Raw genomic sequence first — 20244 nt, forward strand, 5'->3', positions numbered from 1 at the left:
TTTTTTTTTTTTAACGTTTATTTATTTTTGAGACAGAGAGAGAGAGACAGAGCATGAACGGGGGAGGAGCAGAGAGAGAGGGAGACACAGAATCGGAAGCAGGCTCCAGGCTCTGGGCCATCAGCCCAGAGCCCGACGCGGGGCTCGAACTCACAGACCGCGAGATCGTGACCTGGCTGAAGTCGGACGCTCAACCGACTGCGCCACCCAGGCGCCCCAGTGTTTTTCTTATTCTAAGGCGTTCTTCTAAGTGTTTTACTCATATTTAATTTGTTTCATTCTTATAATTGCCCTGTGACGTAGATAATGTTCTTATTATACACCCTTACTTTACAGATGACAAAACAGGCTGAAAGAGCATTGGTAACTTGCCCAAGCTGTATGCCTGCTAAGTGATCAGGCTGGCTCCTGAGGGTGTGCTCCCAACCACATCATGCAAGTATCATGTTACTGTATATGCATTATTCGGCAACCCGCTTTTTTTTTACTAAACTATATGACTTGGATCCCATTTAAGACATACTATAAAGCTCTTTCCTCCTTTTTTAATCTGCTGCACAGCATTCCAGAATTCAAAGCATAGATGTACTACTTTTTATTTGTCTTCTGTGACTTGACATGTAAGTGATCTACTGTTTAAAGCTATTAATAACATCCTTCGGGATGCCTGGGTGGCTCAGTCGGTTGAGCATCTGACTCTTGATTCTGGCTCAGGTCATGATCCCAGGGTTGTGGGATCGAACCCCACATTGGGCTCTGTGCTGAGCATGGAGCCTGCTTGAGATTCATATTCTCTCTCTCTCTCTCTCTCTCCCCCTCCCTCCCTCTGGCCATCCCTCCCCTGCAAAAACATAATAATTAAAAAAATAACATCCTTAGATGGATGACAAGTACGTGGGGGCTCATTATACTATACTGTTTACTTTGCATGTTTGAAATTTTCCAAAATAAATTTTCTAAAAAAAGTTTTCTGAAAAAAAACTAGGGTAAAATTTCATTATACCTGAATCTTTATGATCACATATCAGAATGCACCCTGTAGCAATGCTCTAGGGTGAATACTGAGAAATGGGGATACCAAGCTGAAGAATGTGTGCATTTTAAAAGGTAATAAAGGGGCGCCTGGGTGGCTCAGTCGGTTAAGCCTCTGACTTCCACTCAGGTCATGATCTCACAGTTTGTGAGTTTGAGCCCCGCATCGGGCTCTATGCTGGCAGCTCGGAGCCTGGAGCCTGCTTTGGATTCTGTGTCTACCTCTCTCTCTGTCCATCCCCTACTCATTCTGTCTCTCAAAAAATGAGCAAATTTTTTAAGGTAATAGATAGCACCAGATTGCAATGTCCAAAGTGAATGTTACAAATTTACATACCCTCTAATAGTGTATAATTGTAGCCATTTTTTCACACATTTAATATTATAATAACTCTTTTAAATTTTTGTCAGTATGCTAAACAAAACATGGTTTGATTTATGTTTTCCTGATCCCTGGTGAGCTTAGCCAGTTTTACAAGTGTTTCTTGGCCATTTGTATTCATCTCCTATAAAGAGTAATTTCACATCTTTCACTTGTTTTTCTTTGGTCATTTATCTTTTCGGCCATTGATTTAGGTTATGTCACCATCATATTTTTCCTGACCCATTTTAATAATCTTTAATCATTTCTATCTGCACCTCTTCTTCAATTAATTTTCATTCTTGCAGTCAGGAGGATCTTCCTAAAATACAGATATGATCACATCTCTCCATGAATAAAATCTTTTAATTGTCTCCCAGTTCAGCTGGAAATAGTCCCACTTCCCCTCCACCCCACCCCTACCATCCCCCCGAGCCCTGCCATGTGTGTTCTGCTTTTCAAACACACACACGTGAAACAGTATTTTCAGCGTTTCATGCTTTTATCTTTCCCCTGGACATGCTGTTGTTTAGTTTATCCTGCAGTATCGTTCCATCTGTGATTTTCCTGGTGAACTATTTGTCCTTCAAATTCAGCTCAGATAATTCTCTGAAGGCTCCCTATGCCTTTCTGTTATGGGCTGAACTGTGTTCCCCCAAAATTTATATGCTGAAACCCTAATCCCTAGAACCCCAGCATGTGACTATATTTGGAGTTGACTTGCAAAGATGTGATTAAGTTAATGGGACCATTAGGGTGGCCCCTGATCTAATCATATGGGTGTTTTTATTAAAAAGAAAAAAAAGAGATTAGGCCGTGTGGAGAGACATCAGGGGTGCCTGTGCACAGAGAAAAGACCGTATGAGAACAGTAAGAATCAGCCACCAGCAAGCCAAGGAGAGGAGCCTCAGGAGATAACAAATCTGCCAACACCTTGATCTTGGATTTCTTAGCCTGTAGGACTGTGAGAACTGTTGCTTAAGCCACCAAGTCTGTGGTATTTTGTTATGGAAGGCCTAGCAAACTAATTAATATACCCCAGCCCTTCCAACTCAGAAAGCTAGGCATTCCCCTTCCATGCTTCCCTAGAGCCTACTACATAGCTCTGTGGCAGCCTTATCTCCTAATACAATACAGGAGTCTCCCCTTGTCCTCAGTCTTGCTTTCCCCAGTTTCAGTTCCCCAAGGTCAACCACCCTCAGGAAGCATAATATCCTCCTTCTGATGGATTGTCAGCAGGTCAGTAGTAGCCTAACACTACAGCACAATGCCTGCGTTGTTAACGTACTTCATCTCATCACATAGGCATTTGATCATCTCACAGCATCGTAAGAATGGTGAGCACAGGACAACAAATTGTTCTGAGAGACAGAAAGACAATGTTGATATAAGTTTTATTACAGTATCATGTCATAATTGTTCTATTTTCTTATTTTCTTAGTAATTATTGTTGCTGATCTCTTACTGTGCCTAATTTACAGTTAAACTTTATTATAGGTACAATCTGAGGTTTCAGGCATCCACTGAGAGTCATGAAGCATATCCCCTGACAATAAGGGGGGACTACTGGATTGTCCTTGTTTGCATGCTTATCTTGCCACTGTTTTCTGAAAACTCATGTTTCTTGAAAAAAACATGATTTGAATGAATGACTGTTTCTCAAAATGAGAGACAAGAGGAGGATTACTGTTTTTAGGAACCAACACAAAGATTCATGGATTGCAGACCAGCCTAAGCCCAAAGATAACCCTGCAGAAATCCTAAACATGAGAAAGTACAGTACTTATAACTTCGTCTTGGCATAAAAGCTAAGAAAAAATACCATTCCTGCTGGCAGCAGAAACAAGGAAGTTTGTAGAAAGTAAAATAGAGAGGGATACTGGGGTGGCTCTGTCAGTTGAGCTTTCGACTCTTGATTTCAGCTCAGGTCATGATCCCAAAGTCATGGGATCGAGCCCTACACTGGGCTCTGCACTGAGCATGGAACTTGCTTGGGATTCTTTCTCTTTCTCTCGCCCTCTGTCCCTTTCCCCCTGCTGTCTTTCTCTCGCTAAAATAAAAGTAAAAAATAGAAAGTAAAACAGAGTAACAACCTGCATGTGCTTGGATTAGCGTTAAAGTGCTCCAGGCTGAATGGGTGATGGAAGAGTATACATAAACCTAGCAATCTCTGAGTGGTCTTTTACCCTGAAGTGTTCATTCATTTGAGGAGTATGTGAGTGAGTGAGTGTGGGTGTGGGTGTTGCATGTTAGCATAGTAAGTGGTGAATATTTCAACATTGCAGTCAGGTTGCTTTGATTCAGGCCCTAGTGCCGCCATTTATTAGCTTAAATTTCTTCTAAGCCTCAATGTTCTCATCTGTAAAATGGATGAATAATGATGATTATAGAATCAACTCCTTGGCGCTGTTGTACCCCTACAACAGGGGTACAACATGAATGACGTCATTCATGTAAAGGACTAACCTAGTAAGCATTTAATAAATGTTAGCTGTTACTATGGTAAAGTATTTTTTTCACCTTCTTCAGTTGAACATATATAACAAGTACATCTGTAGAAGAAAACCCCCTGCATCCTCCAGTAAGTTGCATTAAAAAATCTAGCAGCATACAAATGGCAGATGACCCTATGTTTTAGAGTGCCTGAGTCTACTTCCTCATGAGAGTGTTTTTGTTGTCCAGAATTTAAAGTCTCTTTCAGCTGGGTTTATTAGCGTTTATGACTGGGACAAACATGCAGTCTGTTAACTGAAGACCTTGTTTGGGAATATCACAACTCTAGACAAGAAATATGTTCTCATGTAAGAATTTCCATTCTCTGGTGCTTTTTCAAATATAACTCTAAGAATGCAACTAGGGTTTGGGGTTAACCTGTTGGTTTCTCTCATGCTGCAATTTATATTCAGATTCAGAAAGGCATCCTTCTACCACATTATGGCAATTACAAAGGTATGGTTTTCCTGGAGAAAATTTCACTGCATAAGATGATAACGGCAGTTGTGCCAACCATGGAAGGACACTAACATCCAACTCTTTTAAGCACTTAAATGGCAGCTTTGAAGAGTGTACAGTGCTTGTTTTCCTTCCTGGACAAGATTGTCCTGCCTTCAATTCTCAAAGCTAAATGCACAGTGGATGGTTGCCTGGGTGACAGCCTGTAAACTAAGCAGTCTCTTTGCAGCTAACTGAAGGGTTTGTGCACACAGAGTCAGCTTTAATTATTTTTTTAAGTACTTTGAGCTGTGCAACATTGGAAAATAATCAAAGAAAAAAAAATCTATATCTATGCTGCTTTTAAATGGATCCCTCACTGAAGTGTTGGTTGACAGCTGCCCCAGAAATCTGCCACCAAAAATTAGGATGACGTGGACTGCTGTTTTTCTCCATCTTTCTTCAACTGTGTATCAGCTCCCACAGCAAAACACGACATAGGTAAGCCAAATCTCCTTTTCAGCCCACTTTAGGTAATGCCATATGTTGCAACATTTTTTTCTCCCCAAAGGTTGTCCCAGAGGAGGAACATCAGGTAAACTGATAGAGGAAACTGTCCTAATCTCAAATAATTATATCCTTAGAGTTGCCGTAATAAACTATCTTTGATTTTTCAAATATTGAGACAATCCTTTCTAATATTTAGGTGATCTAGATCACAAGCTAAACTGGTAAGGGGAAGAAAAGTATACAATACTTGGTTCGATTTAAATATACCTAGGGACAATCTTTTATTTTAGTTTAGTCACTTAAATACGTGATAACTTTACATGATATAAATCTTCTTGTAAATATTCAGTATGATATATATGAGTCCTAGCCGTATTTTCTCAACGTGAAAGGAGATTCCCGTTGCTCTAAGTCTTAATTACATAAGATGTCAAATGAAACGTAAGCAGGGTAATAAAATACTTTGTTTTACAAGTAGGTTCGATGTAGGGCTCGAACTCATGAACTAGGATGTCATGACCTGAGCCGAAGTCGGACACTTAACCAACTGAGCCACCTAGATGCCCCTAGTTTATTTCTTTTTAAAACATTTTTTAAATTCCAGGGGCACCTGGCTGGCTCAGTCGGTAGAACATACAACTCTTAAACTCAGGGTCAGGGGTTCAAGCCTCACATTGGTCATGGAGCCTACTTTTAAAAAATTTAATTCCAGTGTAGTTAAAATTACAGCCTTATATTAGTTTGGTTTAAATCTTAATGTTTGTTTTTTATTGAAATAGTAGATACTACTTGTGAAATGCTCTCACTCGAAGGTTACATTAAAGAATTAAACCACAACTCTTAAACACTTATTGTCATTTCATTGCTAAGGGTAATAACTTTGGAAAGAAATTCCTTTGGGGGTTTATTTTCACTTTATGAGTAAACTGGTGATATAAATATGTATTTCTTGCCTAGTCATTATTTGAGTATCTGATTTTTAGCTTTACTGAAAGACAGGTTTTAATTATTCTTTATTTCTGAAGGTGTTTCTTTTACCTGTGATATTGCAAGTACCGTTGCACTTTCCAAAATAAGTACATAAATTCATGCTTGAAGCTGTTTGCTGGGACAGATATGTATACTGATTTTAAATTTATCTATGGCCTAATTTCAAGTGTATCATTTGATCCTTCATCCCTTAGGAAAGTTCCAAGTACACTGCTTATTCAATGCTAATGTTAATGATGATTAAGTGACAGCAATCAACCGAATGTCTGCTTCCCTTAGAAGAACTTAAAGAAAATAGGCAGGCCCTACCAGTGAGAGTATAAATTGATACAGCTATTCTGGGGAATAATCTGGCAGTATTTAGTGAAATTAGGTATATTCGGCTCATTCACCTGAGGGAAACTTCTGCACAGTGTATAACATGGCCTGAACAAGTGTATTTCTGCAGTGCTGTTTATGGAGTGGGAAGTTGGAGGCAACTTCCATGTCCATAACCAAGGGACGGGATAATAAAGTATGGTGGAAGCATACTATACAGCCATTAGAAGCAAACAACCAGAGGTGCATGTAAGTATAAGGTTAAAGCTTAAAAACAAAGCGTTAAGTTAAAAAGTAAGCAACAAGATCTATATATTACAATACATGCACACATACATAACAGCACCATATGCCTTTAAAGATATCTGCATGTCTGAGGCTTCTTGTGCACATTAGATTGGGTCTTGTGAGGCACAGGGGAGCTGGAAAGAAGATCAAAAGTGAAGAAAGAAAAAATAAAATAAAACAAGAGGAAAGCTAGACCCAGCCCAGTACTGCTAATGGGTATGATTAACCCCAACCTTTCTAGCTAGATCCAAACAAGGAGATGAAAATAGGCGTATTTTACAAATGTTCCTTTAAATGCCAGTTGCGTTAAGTCTTTGTGGGCACTAGCGCCAACACATCTCCCGTGTGATATCTCATTTTGCCAACGTCTGTGCTTCGTTTTCCTCATCTGTAAAATATGGATAATAATCTTCCTCTCCTGATGGTGTTGTTTGGAATAAAATAGATAAACTATATATAAATTATTTAGAATAACATATGGCATGTACTCAGCATTCAATAAATGTTGGATATTACTGCTGTAATTATTATGTTATCATTATGTAATGGTACTTTGTTTTTTTTTAATGTATGAGATTTATTGTCAAATTGGTTTCCATACAACACCCAGTGCTCATCCCAAAAGATGCCCTCTTCAATACCCATCACCCACCCTCCCCACCCTCCCACCCCCATGTAATGGTACTTTGAACAAAAGTAAGGAGAGACTTGAGGAATTGATTCTCTATTTCAGCTTATTCTCTATTAGAAATTTAGGGGGAAAGAATGGGTATTTATCCTAGGAAGTTTATGTCAAAAGGATTACATGGTAATGTTAAATACCAATAATAAAATAAAATGAATTGCAAGAAAGATTGTGGATTGGATTCTCATCACTGGGTCAATGTTTCCAGAAGTTGTCTAATGATAGAAATCACCTGAATGCTCGCACAAAGAAAGGTATACCCTGGAAATGGTAAAAATAATAATAATAATAATAATAATAATAATAATAATAATAAGTGGTTGCCAGGGATTGAGGGACAGGGACAGCGGGTTGAATAGATAGAGCACAAAAGATTTCTAGGGGAAACTACTCTAAATAATATAAAGGTGGATACATATCGTTATACATTTGTCCAAAGTCCTAGAGTGTACAGCACCAAGAGTGAGCCCTAAGAGTAAATTCTGAACTTTACGTAATAATGATGTGTCAATGTAGGTTCATCAGTTGTCACAAATGGACCATTGTGGTGCTGGATGTTGATAATGGGGAGGCTATGTATGTGTGGTGTCAAAGAGCATATGGGAACTCTCTACCCTTTCGACTCAGTTGTGTTGTGAACCTAAAACTGCTCCAAAAAATAAAGTCTATTTAAAATGAATCAATAGGAGCGCCTAGGTGGCTCAGTCCAACTTCCGCACAGGTCATGATCTCGCCGTTTGTGAGCTGGAGCCCCACATCTGGCTCTCTGCTATCAGCATAGAGCCTGCTTTGGATCCTCTGTCCCCCTCTATGTCTGCCCCTCCCCTGCTCGTTCCCTCTCTCTCTCTCTCTCTCAAAAGTAATAAACATTTTTTTAAAAAACCTGAGTCTATTAAAAAAATAAATAAAACCAGTGTATTATTATTTTTTAAATTAAAACAAAGAATGTGGAGAGTCTCCAGCCTCAAACCATACATACTAAATCAAAAAGAACCTGGATCTTTATTCATAACAAAGGGACAGCATAATTCTTATGCTCAAGCTAGTTTAGGAAACTGCACTAAATTAAGGCCACATTTCTTTGATTCAAGGAAACAAGATATCCTATTTACCTTCTGGCTCTGTTGCTGACCTCATCGATTATCATTCTGTAAAAACAAATGCCCCCCTCCCCCAGCATCAGGTCTTCCCCAGTTGCTCAAACACTGCCTCTTGGACTCATTTTCATTTTTCATGGTCGATCAGTCACAAACCCTTTAAGCTTTACTTTCAATTTTTATTTTTGCCTTTCTATATCATAATAACCTTCCCAAAGTCCCACTGTTCCTAAAACACACTCCTTTTTTAAAAAATGTTTATTTCTGGGGCGCCTGGGTGGCGCAGTCGGTTAAGCGTCCGACTTCAGCCAGGTCACGATCTCGCGGTCCGTGAGTTCGAGCCCCGCGTCAGGCTCTGGGCTGATGGCTCAGAGCCTGGAGCCTGTTTCTGATTCTGTGTCTCCCTCTCTCTCTGCCCGTCCCCCATTCATGTTCTGTCTCTCTCTGTCCCAAAAATAAATTAAAAACGTTGAAAAAAAAATGTTTATTTCTGAGACAGAGCATGAGTGGGGAGGGGCAGAGAGAGAGGGAGACACAGAATGTGAAGCAGGCTCCAGGCTCTGAGCTGTCAGCACAGAGCCTGACGCAGGGCTTGAACCCACAAACCGCGAGATTATGACCTGAGCCGAAGTCAGTTGCTCAACTGACTGAGCCACCCAGGCACCCCATACAACACACTACTTAAAACTCTCTATGGGCTTCCCATCCTGGTTAGAAGTAGTATAAATTCCCATCTGGTCCACTTTCTCTTCATTGACCTTGGGTACTGGCCTTTTTCCTGCCCTTTCCCTCATCAAAACTGTCTTTTCCTCTTCTCTCCAGCTCTCCAAATATTATCGATACTTTTTTCCCATGGAGTGCTTCAGCCGTGTGGCCATCCCATTTCTCTGACATCATAAGATTCATTATTTGTTGCTTGCTTTGACTCTTAACCATGCATTTTTTTCTCACAGTTTGTCTTAACTACATTAAAAAAAATTTTTTTTTAATGTTTATTTTTGAGAGAGAGAGAGACAGAGTGCAAGCAGGGGTGGGGCAGAGAGAGAGACACACACAGAATCCAAAGCAGGCTCCAGGCCCTGAGCTGTCAGCACAGAGCCTGATGCAGGGCTCATATTCATGAATCGTGAGGTCATGACCTGAGCCAAAGTCGGAGGCTTAACCAACTGAGCCACCCAGGCACCCCATTGCTTTAACTATTTTATGTTATTTTTGATTGTGAATAGGTCAATAAAAGCAACTGAAGGACATATAGTATCCTCTTAAACGAATGGATGAATTTATCAAATAGTACTATGTCTGGAGTCAAGTACATGTTCTCTTTGGAAAAAAAAGTTCTATGTAGTCTGGTCTATGAATTCTGAAGGCATTTGTGTATTTAGAACATTAAAGGCCAATTCTAGACATTTTCTTGCTTATTTTTGTTAACTTTTATCTACAAAGTTGTACTACGAAATGGGCTTTTTGTTCTCTTGCTTTCAACAAAATGCCAGTTCATTGCAAGTAAATTGCCCATTCAATGAAATAGCGTGTGTCTACATGCAGTGACTATGGTATTGGAAGCTGAAGTTGGAATATAGGGTCTGATACATGTTTTTTTGCTGTTTCCAGCAGCAAGAGGCTCCATGGAGAAGGTAATCTGGTGATTTCAAAAATTGCAGTCTAAGATATTCAATGATTTGGAAAACCAAAATGGGATGTTTAAAATTAGGACTTTCCTGGAAAATCTAGAACAGTGGCCACCATGCTCTTCAATGACTCACACTGTATTAGAGTCATTGCGTATACAAAAGTGTAAGGCATGGAATGTCCCTGCTGCTGAGGAGTTTATAATATTGTTAGGAAAATAGGACTTTCATAAAGAAAATAGTTACAGGGATTTTACTAATCAATGCTAGAGAAAATAAAATCCTACAAGAATTTTCACCAAAGAATGTGCCAACTCTTTGTATATAGTATTTCAGATCCTCACCAACCATTTGAAGAGGGAATTGTCATTTCCATTTTAGTGATGAGGAAATTAAATTTGGGGAAGTTGAATGACATGCTCAAGGTTACACAGTTGGGAATCTATGGATGAGGGATTGAAACCCAAATTCTTTCAGGCTCCAGAGCCTATGCTCTTTCCATTCTGGTGTAGATCCATCCTTTCTTCTCCTATACCACAGCAGATCTCACAAAGTGATGGTGAAAATTGTTATTTCTAATTTAAAACGTATGCAAAAAACCAAGGCTGGTGGGATTATTGAGTTTTCCTCTTTTTCAAAATTGTCTTTAAAACTGTTACAATATTTTATACATAAAAGAGGGAAAGAGGTGACACTAAAGATAGACTATGTTACATTTGAACCACCCATGCTTTGTTGACTCTCATTTAATTGTTTCTCTTCTTTGCCAGGCAAATTTATGGACTTAGCAAGATGAATAAAAATAAACTGATTCATGATTTCCTGGAAGTAGTTTCAAGGGGTGATGTGGAACTCATCTGTGACTATATTAGTAAAGTCCATTCCATCCTTGGAAACCTTAACTTTCAGCATCCAACGACTGGAAATACACCTCTCATTACTGCAGCAGAAGAAAATCTAACAGAGGTACCATGTGATGTCCTGGGCCCATGGGTAATCTTCTAAGCTAAAGATTCCAAGAATGAGATGTTTGTGAATAGCATAATCACTTACCTCCATGAAAGAATGCCTGAAGACAGGCTTCAAGGGGGATAGGAAAGGGCTTACAATGAGGACACTAGGATGAATAAGACACATTTCACTCAACACAGCAGGCTGATGCCTCTGTAATGTCTTGAGAGTCTAAATGCGTGTAAACCCTCAACCCTGCCTGGCCATCTCAATTAGCCTCTCTCTTCACTGTATTCTTAGCTTTTTTTCTCTTCTGGCTCCTTCCTATTAACACTTTTTAAACAAATTATAAAATGTAGCGTATATGCTAATATATATATATGTATGCAAACATATATACATACACAACTTATATATATATGTACAACGTAGCATATATGCTAATATATATACATATATACAACTTAAACACAAATGACAGTAGCACCCAGGTACCTACCATCCAAGCCAAAAATTAGAACGTTGCCTTGCCTCAAAAGCCCTTTATGTGCTCCTCTTGAATTGTGCCCCCCACCCTTCATAATCGTTATCCTGAATTTTAGGGTAATAATTTCCTTGGTTTTGCCATCTCTGCTTATATTCCTAAATAATGCATAATGTACTTTTTCCTGTTTTTGAACTTTATAAAAACAAACTTATACTACATGTGTTCCTCTGTAACTTGCTCCTTCTCTTCATTATTTGTTCTTTTCTTAAAATGTAATTTATTGTCAAATTGGTTTCCATACAACACCCAGTGCTCATCCCAACAAGTGCCCTTCTCCCTGCGCATCACCTACTTTCTCCTCTCCCCGACCCCCCCATCTACTCTTAGTTTGTTCTCGTTCTCTTTAAGAGTCTCTTATGGTTTGCCTCCCTCCCTGTCTGTAACTTTTTTTTTCCCCTTCCATTCCCCCATGGTCTTCTGTTAAGATGTGGTTTGTATATACACTGAAATACTACTTGGCAATGAGAAAGAATAAAATCTTGCCATTTGCAGCAACGTGGATGGAACTGGAGGGTATTATGCTAAGTGAAATAAACCAAGCAGAGAAAGACAGATACCATATGTTTTCACTCATATGTGGATCATTATTGGTTTTTGAGATTCACCCATTTTGAGACATGTAGTTATGGGTTTTCACTTTTACTGATATCTAGTATTCTATTTATGCCACAACTTATCTGTCTCTCCTACTTTGATGGACACATGTGTGCTGTCCATATTTATGTTATTACTGACAATGATGCTACTTTCCATTAGAACTTAACGTGCTTAGATATCTCCTTTTTGATGACATATAAACAAACACTGATCCCACATCGTCCTCTAATCACATCCTTTCCTCTCTCAGACCTCTTCATCTGCAGATCTATGTCAAGAACTATGAAAGATGTAAGATTTTACCATACTTACAAGCTAACAGGTTAGCCTGCTCCAATTTCTTAGACCCTTGGCATAAGGAACAAAACTGGTTCAGAGACAAAGAGCAGTTTATTACTCATAACAATAACATTAGGCAGAGTATTATCATTTTTGTATCATTTTCCTCGGTCCTGATTCCCGCAGGATGGTAGGAAGAGGACCAGATGACCTCTGCTCAAACAGTAGGTTGGATTGCAGGGGAGGAACTCTAAATTTAGGGAACACAAATCTCCTATAGTAAGGAGTAGTAAGCTACTCCTTGCTTGAGAGGGAGATATCTTCCAAGGCTGTTCACTATACAGCTTGAAAAGAGACCCTGGAACAAAGGCAGTCAATGCCTCTGCTCATAAGACTTGTAGAAATGTGAGACCAAGGGAGACTTGTCTCCTGAAAATATCTACCCTTCATTTATACATTGTCTTGGCTTCTGGTGAATTTTCCCATGAGCATACCACTCTGACTAATCTGATCAACAGAGGCTGGAACCAAATCCATTAATTTGTCTCATACAACATTCAGTTAAAACTGCTATCAATAGAACTCCAAGGAGCAGAATGAGGCCATACTGTAGATTAGCATCAACCATGCAATCCATGGTCCTGAACACCACCAGCTGAACAAATCCCATAAACCAGATGGTTTTCTCCTTAAGTTTCTCTGTTGATCTTCTCACTTGGTCCAAGTCATCAACCCAAGTATAAAAGTCTGTATTAGCCATTGCACAGACTTCATCTTGGCCCACAAGGAGGAAGACTAGGGCAATTTTATCATTCATAACAACCCTGGCCATTGTCTTGACTGATGACCTGAATGTCCTGCAGAGGTGAGGTGGTATCATTGATAAGTTTAGGTAAAGGCAGGAACAAATTTTGTTCTACTTTTTCTAATTGGACATCTGTCTTAGGGATAATTGTCCACAGTGGCACATAAGTGACAAGTCAGCCACCCCTCTGGGAAGCTCCCTCAAGTAACCTGGCAGCATCATTTTGGGGAGAGCTCTGAAGTCATCTGAGGCTACATCATCTACTGATGGTATTTACTTAAAGATTTGAAGGTCTCTTATGACCACCCCTAAAGCGTAAGTCATCATGTTTTCAGGAGGCATGTAAGTTAATGCCAGGTTTCTCTACAAAAAATATAATCCTGGGGTATCCCTTGGGGACAAAAAGGTGTGCTTATAATTGTTGGGCCCCTCTGAGTGGGACCTACATTAGTCAAGGGGCACAGGTTGACAATGTCTCCCTGTGATCTCTCAACTGGCTGGTAGATCTTAGGATTCCCAATTCAATCTGAATAATGGAGTCTGGCTCTTGATTTAGGAGAATTATCAGTCCTATTTGTCCCTGCCAACAGCCAGGCAGGATTCATGCACCCTACAGAATGAGGAGTGGTGGCTGCAGGGATGGTAGTGGGAAGAAATCTGGAGGTGTAGACAAGTGTTTTTTAGATGGAAAGTGCAAGAGGCAAAGCTGTTGGCTGCAGTTAGTAATAGACTTCCTGGTAAGGCTAAGGAAATTGGCAATCATGTCATGAACAGGGATGTTTGGCAAGGGATAGAAGACCTAGTAGTCAGTTACTTTTAAGTTGCTTTGAATGGTTTGGGAGAGACACACCAGGACATTTTCTTTCATGAGGGAAATTCCCAGGGTGGTTCTGAAGAGCAAAGGTCATCAATGTCCCTCCCTTCCCTATACTTCATGGGACTGAAGATGTTCTCTTTTTAGGTACCAGGGTCATTGCTTTCCCTCAACCACCACAAAGACTGTGTATCCCATTTCAATGGCTGCAACTTCACCCCTGTGTCTGAAACAGAGTTCTCTACTTTGTGCCCAGTCTGTATTTATGGCTGTGTTGCCATGTCTAATAAGGTGATGGTTTCAGGCAGCAATGGAGGCAATCTGGGTTGTGCAGGATCGTTCACTAGTTTTATTCTGGTCTGTCTCATCAGAGAATGGATCCTTGCATTGGAGTTCTACATGAATTGACCCAGACAATTTATTTCCATAGGTCATGTCCCTAAAGAGAAGTATCTTGTTTTGTTTTGTTTTGTTTAAATGTTTATTTATTTGTTTTGAGAGAGAGTGAGAAAGATTGGGGGAAGGGCAGACAGAGATGAAGAGGGAGAATCCATGCTCAGTGTGGAGCCCATTACAGGGTTGGATCCCACAACCTAAGATCATGACCTGAGCCAATATCAAGAATCAGACACTTAACTGACTGAGCCACCCAGGTGCTCCAAGAGAAGTGTTTTTAATCTGCCAGTCTGGAATTTTCTTAGTGGTAGACCCAAGAGCTAGACCATTAGCAGCAGCCCAAGAATCCATAAAAATATAACAAGGTTCATCAAGGGGAGTATTGGTCAGAGCTTGAGAACAGCCTTGAGTTCTACCCATTGAGTGGAACAACATGTCCATTGTCAATTCTGCATAGCTGGCACTGAGGCCAAACAGCTGCAATAGTCCAGTGCACACCATCAGATTTCATCTTGGCTAAACCATTAGTGACATACACCCAGGCACCAAGGGAAATCCTTGTGAAGGAAAGTACCCCTAAGCCAGCAGTTTTGCTTCAGGTGGTGGTGTGGGGGTTAAAATTTCCAGCAAAGGGAAAGATACCATTTTTTTTTCATGTAAATCAGAGATGCCAATGTGCCCAGACTGGTTGCATTCTTAAATACACCATTTCCACTTGACAAACAAGGCTTGTTGGGCTTTTCCTACCTTGTTATTCATTGAGTTCTAGTTGACTCACCCCCAAAATGGAAATATTGCACTTGAGAGCCATAAGATCTCCTTGGATTAGGCATTCAGTTTTGACAAGAACCCACTAGCAAGCTAATATCTGCCTTTTAAAATGTATTTATTTTTTTAAGTAATCCCTCACCCAGTGTGGGGCTCAAACTCATAGACCTGAGATCAAGCATTGCATGCTTAACCAGCTGAGCCAGTCAGGCACCCCTAATATCTGCTTTTTAAAAGTGATGTATCTAGTAGACATGCCAAAGAGGCAACAAGTCCAAATCCCCAAGAAATACCTCCAGATAGAGGCTGCCTCCCTTTGCCAGAAGCTCCCCAATTGGCAAAATTATTGTCATAGACTGAAAAGGGTCAGGAACTCTGAAGATACTAGCACTTCTCTACATAATAGCTCATCACAATCAGAAGAATCCTCTTGACACTTAATGGAATTAGGGAGTATACATGTATAACACATTAATTCCCATTACACATTCAGATGGAAGCCACAGCTATAATCCACTGAATTGGCCCAAGGGGCCCTGCCCACAGAATCATTTTAGCTTTCCTTACCTACTGCAAACTTTGCTCAAACCCCATTAACTGAGTTCAGGCACCCACTTTTCCCAAGGGACTAGGCAGGATGGTGACTTGGGAATCTGTATCTAAGAGACCCATAAAAGTTTGAGTCTCTCCTTTCCCACTGTTCATCAACCTAGTCATGTCAGTGGCTATAGCCTTCAGGCCCCTTTGAAGACTGTGTATCCTTGGCCCCACTTATAATGATCTTTATCTTTAAAGCAGTTGAGGTTGAGGTACAGGGGGAGGGAGGGATTAGGAACATGGTGAAAGAGAATGGCTCCAGACCAATAAGCAACGCATATTTATTTTTGGTTTCCAGAAGCATTGAGGCTTCTTCTTGTTCAACAAAATGAACTTATAATGTTTTTGGTCCATACAAAGCACTCTATCAGGTGGCAAGGTCGTTGTTACTGACACCATTGATTTCAGCCTCAGGGATCCCTTGACTCAGTGGCCATAGGCACATTACTTTCTTACTGGAGCTTCAGGGTTTGCACCCTTTGGTTGACTCAGGCTGGGTTTTCATAGTAGGGCCTTTTTTTCTTTTTTTTAAGGATTCTACCTTAATCTGAATCATTTGATAATCCTTTGTCATGATAACATCTTTAAATTTTTACCTGGTTTTAACATAAGGAATAGAAGAGTTTTCCAGGGTAGTGGGGTTAATTACAAAAATTTGCTAATGAGGCACCTGAGTGGCTCAGTTGGTTGAGCATCAGACTTTGGCTCAGGTCATGATCTCTCATTTCATGAGTTTGAGCCCTGCATCTGTCTCGCTGCTGTCAGCTCAGAGTCCACTTTAGATTTTCTGTCTCCCTCTCTCTCTGCCTCTCCCCCACTCGTTCTCTTTCTCTCTCTTTCAAGAATAAATAAGGCTTAATTTTTTTAAAAAAAAGGAAATAAAAAAAGAAAAGAAAAAGAATTTTACTTAAAAAAATTTGTTAGATTTCTTTGTGTCATTTTCTCTCTTACCATTGGGTCATCTTCAACAGTATTATAATCCCATCCAGGGCATAAGAACCTGAACACTAGTTCTGTGATTTATCATGGGAATTTGTCCGCTCAAGGAAATCTCCCCAGGAGGTCTAAAGCTCCCTTACAGTGGCTGCAACCCACTGCAAAAAATTCTGAGACCTCACTATCATCATTAAATAGATCTAAGGTTGTCAGCAGGAAGGACTGAGCTGTTAAGATAATGAATGTCACTCTTCCTTAACAAGCATAATGCATCTCACTACCCATATCCCAAATGAATGAGCCAAAGTTCCAAGTTTGCCTGGTTTTTGCCCGTATCAGTCATGAATTTTCCTTCTTTCCAGCCCAGAAAAGATACGTATCTCTGTAACTGTTGTCTAAAAGGAAGTAGAACCTTTTGCCTACCCAGGACAAATCTTAGTATTATTTGTTATAGTGGCATGGTCGTGAGGCTGACTGCCAGATGGGTGAGGAAGATAACACCCATAGAAAAATCATCAAAAACCAGGAAGCAGTTGTTTTTGAACTTATTTCCTGGCACTTAGCCTTTAACTGCCTCCCAATTCCTTAAACAGGCGTTAATAGTCAATAAAATGGAGGATCATTTATTACCTAATCGACCATACAATTTGGTCAATGTATTTGCTACCACTTCCCATGAACTTTCTTTAAATCTCATTAATTACCCCCCACGAAGCCCTCGTTCTTCTTCTGTCATTCCTATCTCTTTCAGAATCACCTCATTTTTTTGCAAAAATTAGGAACTGTGAAGTATCTGAGATTTTTCCTTACTTGCTACCTAATAAGTTAGCCTACCACAGTTCCAGAGTCTGGCAGAAGACATGAGACTCCTGAGTCAGAAAAATGACAGTTTACTATTCACAAAAGTAATGATAATAGTATCAGCATTTGCTTCAGTTCTCTGAGCCCCAGTTTCTACAGGGCAGTATGAAGAGGTGATACCTGCACATACAATGGGTTGAATTATAAGAGAGGAAACCTGAGCTTAGGAAACCTAGGAAAGTAAGCATGTTTTCCCAATGCTCCAGGAAGAGACATTATGTCTACCTTGCAAAGTCACTCACTATACAAACATCTTTGAAAACATAGTCTAGGGGCACCTGGGTGGCTCAGTCAGTTGGATGTCCGATTTTGGCTCAGGTCATGATCTCATGGTTCGTGAGTTCAAGCCCTGCATCAGGCTCTCCACTCTTAGCACAGAGCCTGCTTCAGATCCTCTGTCTCCCTCTTTCTCTAACCCTCCCCTGCTCACTCTCTCAGAAATAAATAAAAAATTTAAAAAAAATTTTTAAATATGGTCTAGAGCAAAGGCAGTCAGTGCCTCTTTTCACAAGACCTACAAGAACACAAGTTCCCGGAGTTTCTGGAGAATTGTTTTTCTTTTTCTCTCTCTTTTTTTAATGTTTATTTATTTTTGAGAGAGAGAGAGAGAGAACGGGAGAAGGGGAGGGGCAGAGAGCGAGGGAGACACAGAATTCGAGGCAGGCTCCAGGCTCTGAGCTGTCAGCACAGAGCCCCACGTGGGGCTTAAACCCACAAACTGTGAGATCATGACCTGAGCCCAAGTCGGACGCTTAACCGACTGAGCCACCCAGGCACCCCATTTCTTTTTTTAATGTTTATTTATTTATTTTGAGAGAGAGAGGGGTAGAGAGAATGAATCCCAAGCAGGCTTCACACTGTCAGCACAGAGGCAGACATGGGGCTGTATCTCACAAACTGAGAGATCATGACCTGAGCTGAAGTCTAGAATCAGACACTTAATCTACTGAGCCACACAGGTGCCCCTGGAGAATTCTCTTTCAACAGCCCCTATAAAGAGTGCTCCTTTGGTTGATTCTCACTGCCTCCACTTTCTCACCTCTTAAGACTACTGCAGTCTGGCATTCTTCCCTACTACTCCACTGAAACTGCTCTTGCCAACATGCCCTATAATGTCCTTTGTTACCTATCAGATCTTAGCGACTTTAAACACCAATTTTTCATGAAATGCTTTCTTCCATTAGCTTCTTCCTGTATTTTCACCTCACCTCCCAGGCAGTATCTCCCTAGTCTCATTATGGATTCTTTTTTTTTTTCATCCATTAAATATTGGTGTTGCCTAATATTGTGGGGATAGCTCTTAGTTCTGTACTTCAGCCCACATCTCTCACCTGAATTCCTCTGTGTGTGTGTATAGTATATACACACTGTATACACAGACATATACATATATGTTCTAGATCTAGATCTAGATCTGTGTGAGTATATATATGGTATATTGAGCTTCCAACCATATATCTCCATTTACATCTCATGTCAAAGACCTCAAACACAGTATGTCCTCATTGTCTTCTTTGTCTTTATCCCCAAATCTAATTCTTCTGAGGAGTGCCAGCATCAGTGCTTTCCATTTTATTAAATAGCATCACCACCTATTTATCTTAAATTGTTCATTCACTCATTCCTTAAACATTTATTCATGTGATAAGGTCTCCTGCAATGTTGGACTTACATTCTATTGAAGGTGAAACACAACAAATAAGGAAACAAAAAGCACTTAGTTAAATTACAAATTACTCTTAGTTCTTTAAAGTAACCAGTAGAGTGAATCATCTTTTGATAAGGTGGCTGGAAAAATCCCCACTGAGGTGGTTACATTTATGCTAAGTAAAATAATGATGAATGATGACATTTGAAGAGCAGTTGGGGGAGAGAGAATAACAGAGATAACCCTTTTGGTTAGGAAGAAGCTTGCATATTAAGGCAAAAATGTGACTAGAACTTGCAGAGGAAGGAGGAAGAGTGGCATAAGATGAGGCTGGAAAGGAAGGCCAGGTCCAGATCCTGCAGGGCCACAAAGGCATGAAGAGGGATTTTTAAAAACTGCTTTATTGAGATATAATTCACATATCATACAATTCACCCATTTAAAGTGTGGAATCCATTGGTTTTTAATATAATCACATTAATGTGCAATCATCTCCACAGTCAATTTTAAAACATTTTCATCATCCCAAAAAGAACTCTACACCTCCCTGCCCCCCCAAAAAGAAGCCCTGTCCCTTCAGCTATCACTTTCTATCTTTCCTCCCTTTCCCTGCTATAGCCCTTAAGCAACTACTAATCTACTTTCTGTCTCTGTAGATTTTCCTATTCTGGACTTTCATATAAACAGAATCATATAATATGTGATCTTTTGTGATTGCTTCTTTTACTTAGCATACTGTTTTCAAGGTTCATGTTGCAGCATGCATCAGTATTTCATTCCTTTTTATAGCTGAATAATATTCTATTATATGGGTATACTATATTTTATTTATTCATTTGTCCATTGATGGAAATTTGGGTTGTTTCCATGTTTTGGTTACTATGAACAATGCTGCCATAAACATTTGCATACAGTTTAAAGTTATCATATATTTTAATTTCTCTTTCATTCCACTCCTAGAATTCCTAGAAGTGGACTTAACTGAATCATATGGAAACTGTATGTTTAATCATTTGAGGAAATCCCAGAATGCTTTTTAAAATTTTTTTTAAGTACTTATTTTTGAGAGAGAGAGGGAGAGGGCGAGAGAGAGAAAGAGGGAGCGTGACGGGCAGAGAAAGAGAGGGAGACAAGAATCTGAAGCAGGCTCCAGGCTCCATGCTTTCAGCACAGAGCCCAGTGCAGGGCTCAAACCCCCAAACTGC

General features: G+C 39.9%; 1 protein-coding gene across 2 annotated transcripts in view; it reads left to right on the top strand.

Moving 5' to 3' along the window:
- The first annotated feature begins 462 nt into the window (after positions 1–462).
- Positions 463–20244, top strand: part of MAP3K19 (mitogen-activated protein kinase kinase kinase 19) — a 67059-nt gene continuing 47277 nt past the window's right edge. The window contains exons 1-3 of one of the 2 annotated variants that reach the window (XM_058694845.1): positions 463–620; positions 4723–4825; positions 10611–10806. In XM_058694845.1, the coding sequence (XP_058550828.1) occupies positions 10633–10806 (174 nt within the window). In that variant the 5' untranslated portion in view covers positions 463–620; positions 4723–4825; positions 10611–10632. Of the gene's footprint in view, positions 621–3837; positions 4826–10610; positions 10807–20244 lie in introns of those variants that run through there. The other variant, XM_058694854.1, reaches the window with a different exon arrangement.

The sequence above is a fragment of the Neofelis nebulosa genome, chromosome 2 (genome assembly GCF_028018385.1).
Source record: "Neofelis nebulosa isolate mNeoNeb1 chromosome 2, mNeoNeb1.pri, whole genome shotgun sequence".
Classification (NCBI taxonomy): domain Eukaryota; kingdom Metazoa; phylum Chordata; class Mammalia; order Carnivora; family Felidae; genus Neofelis; species Neofelis nebulosa.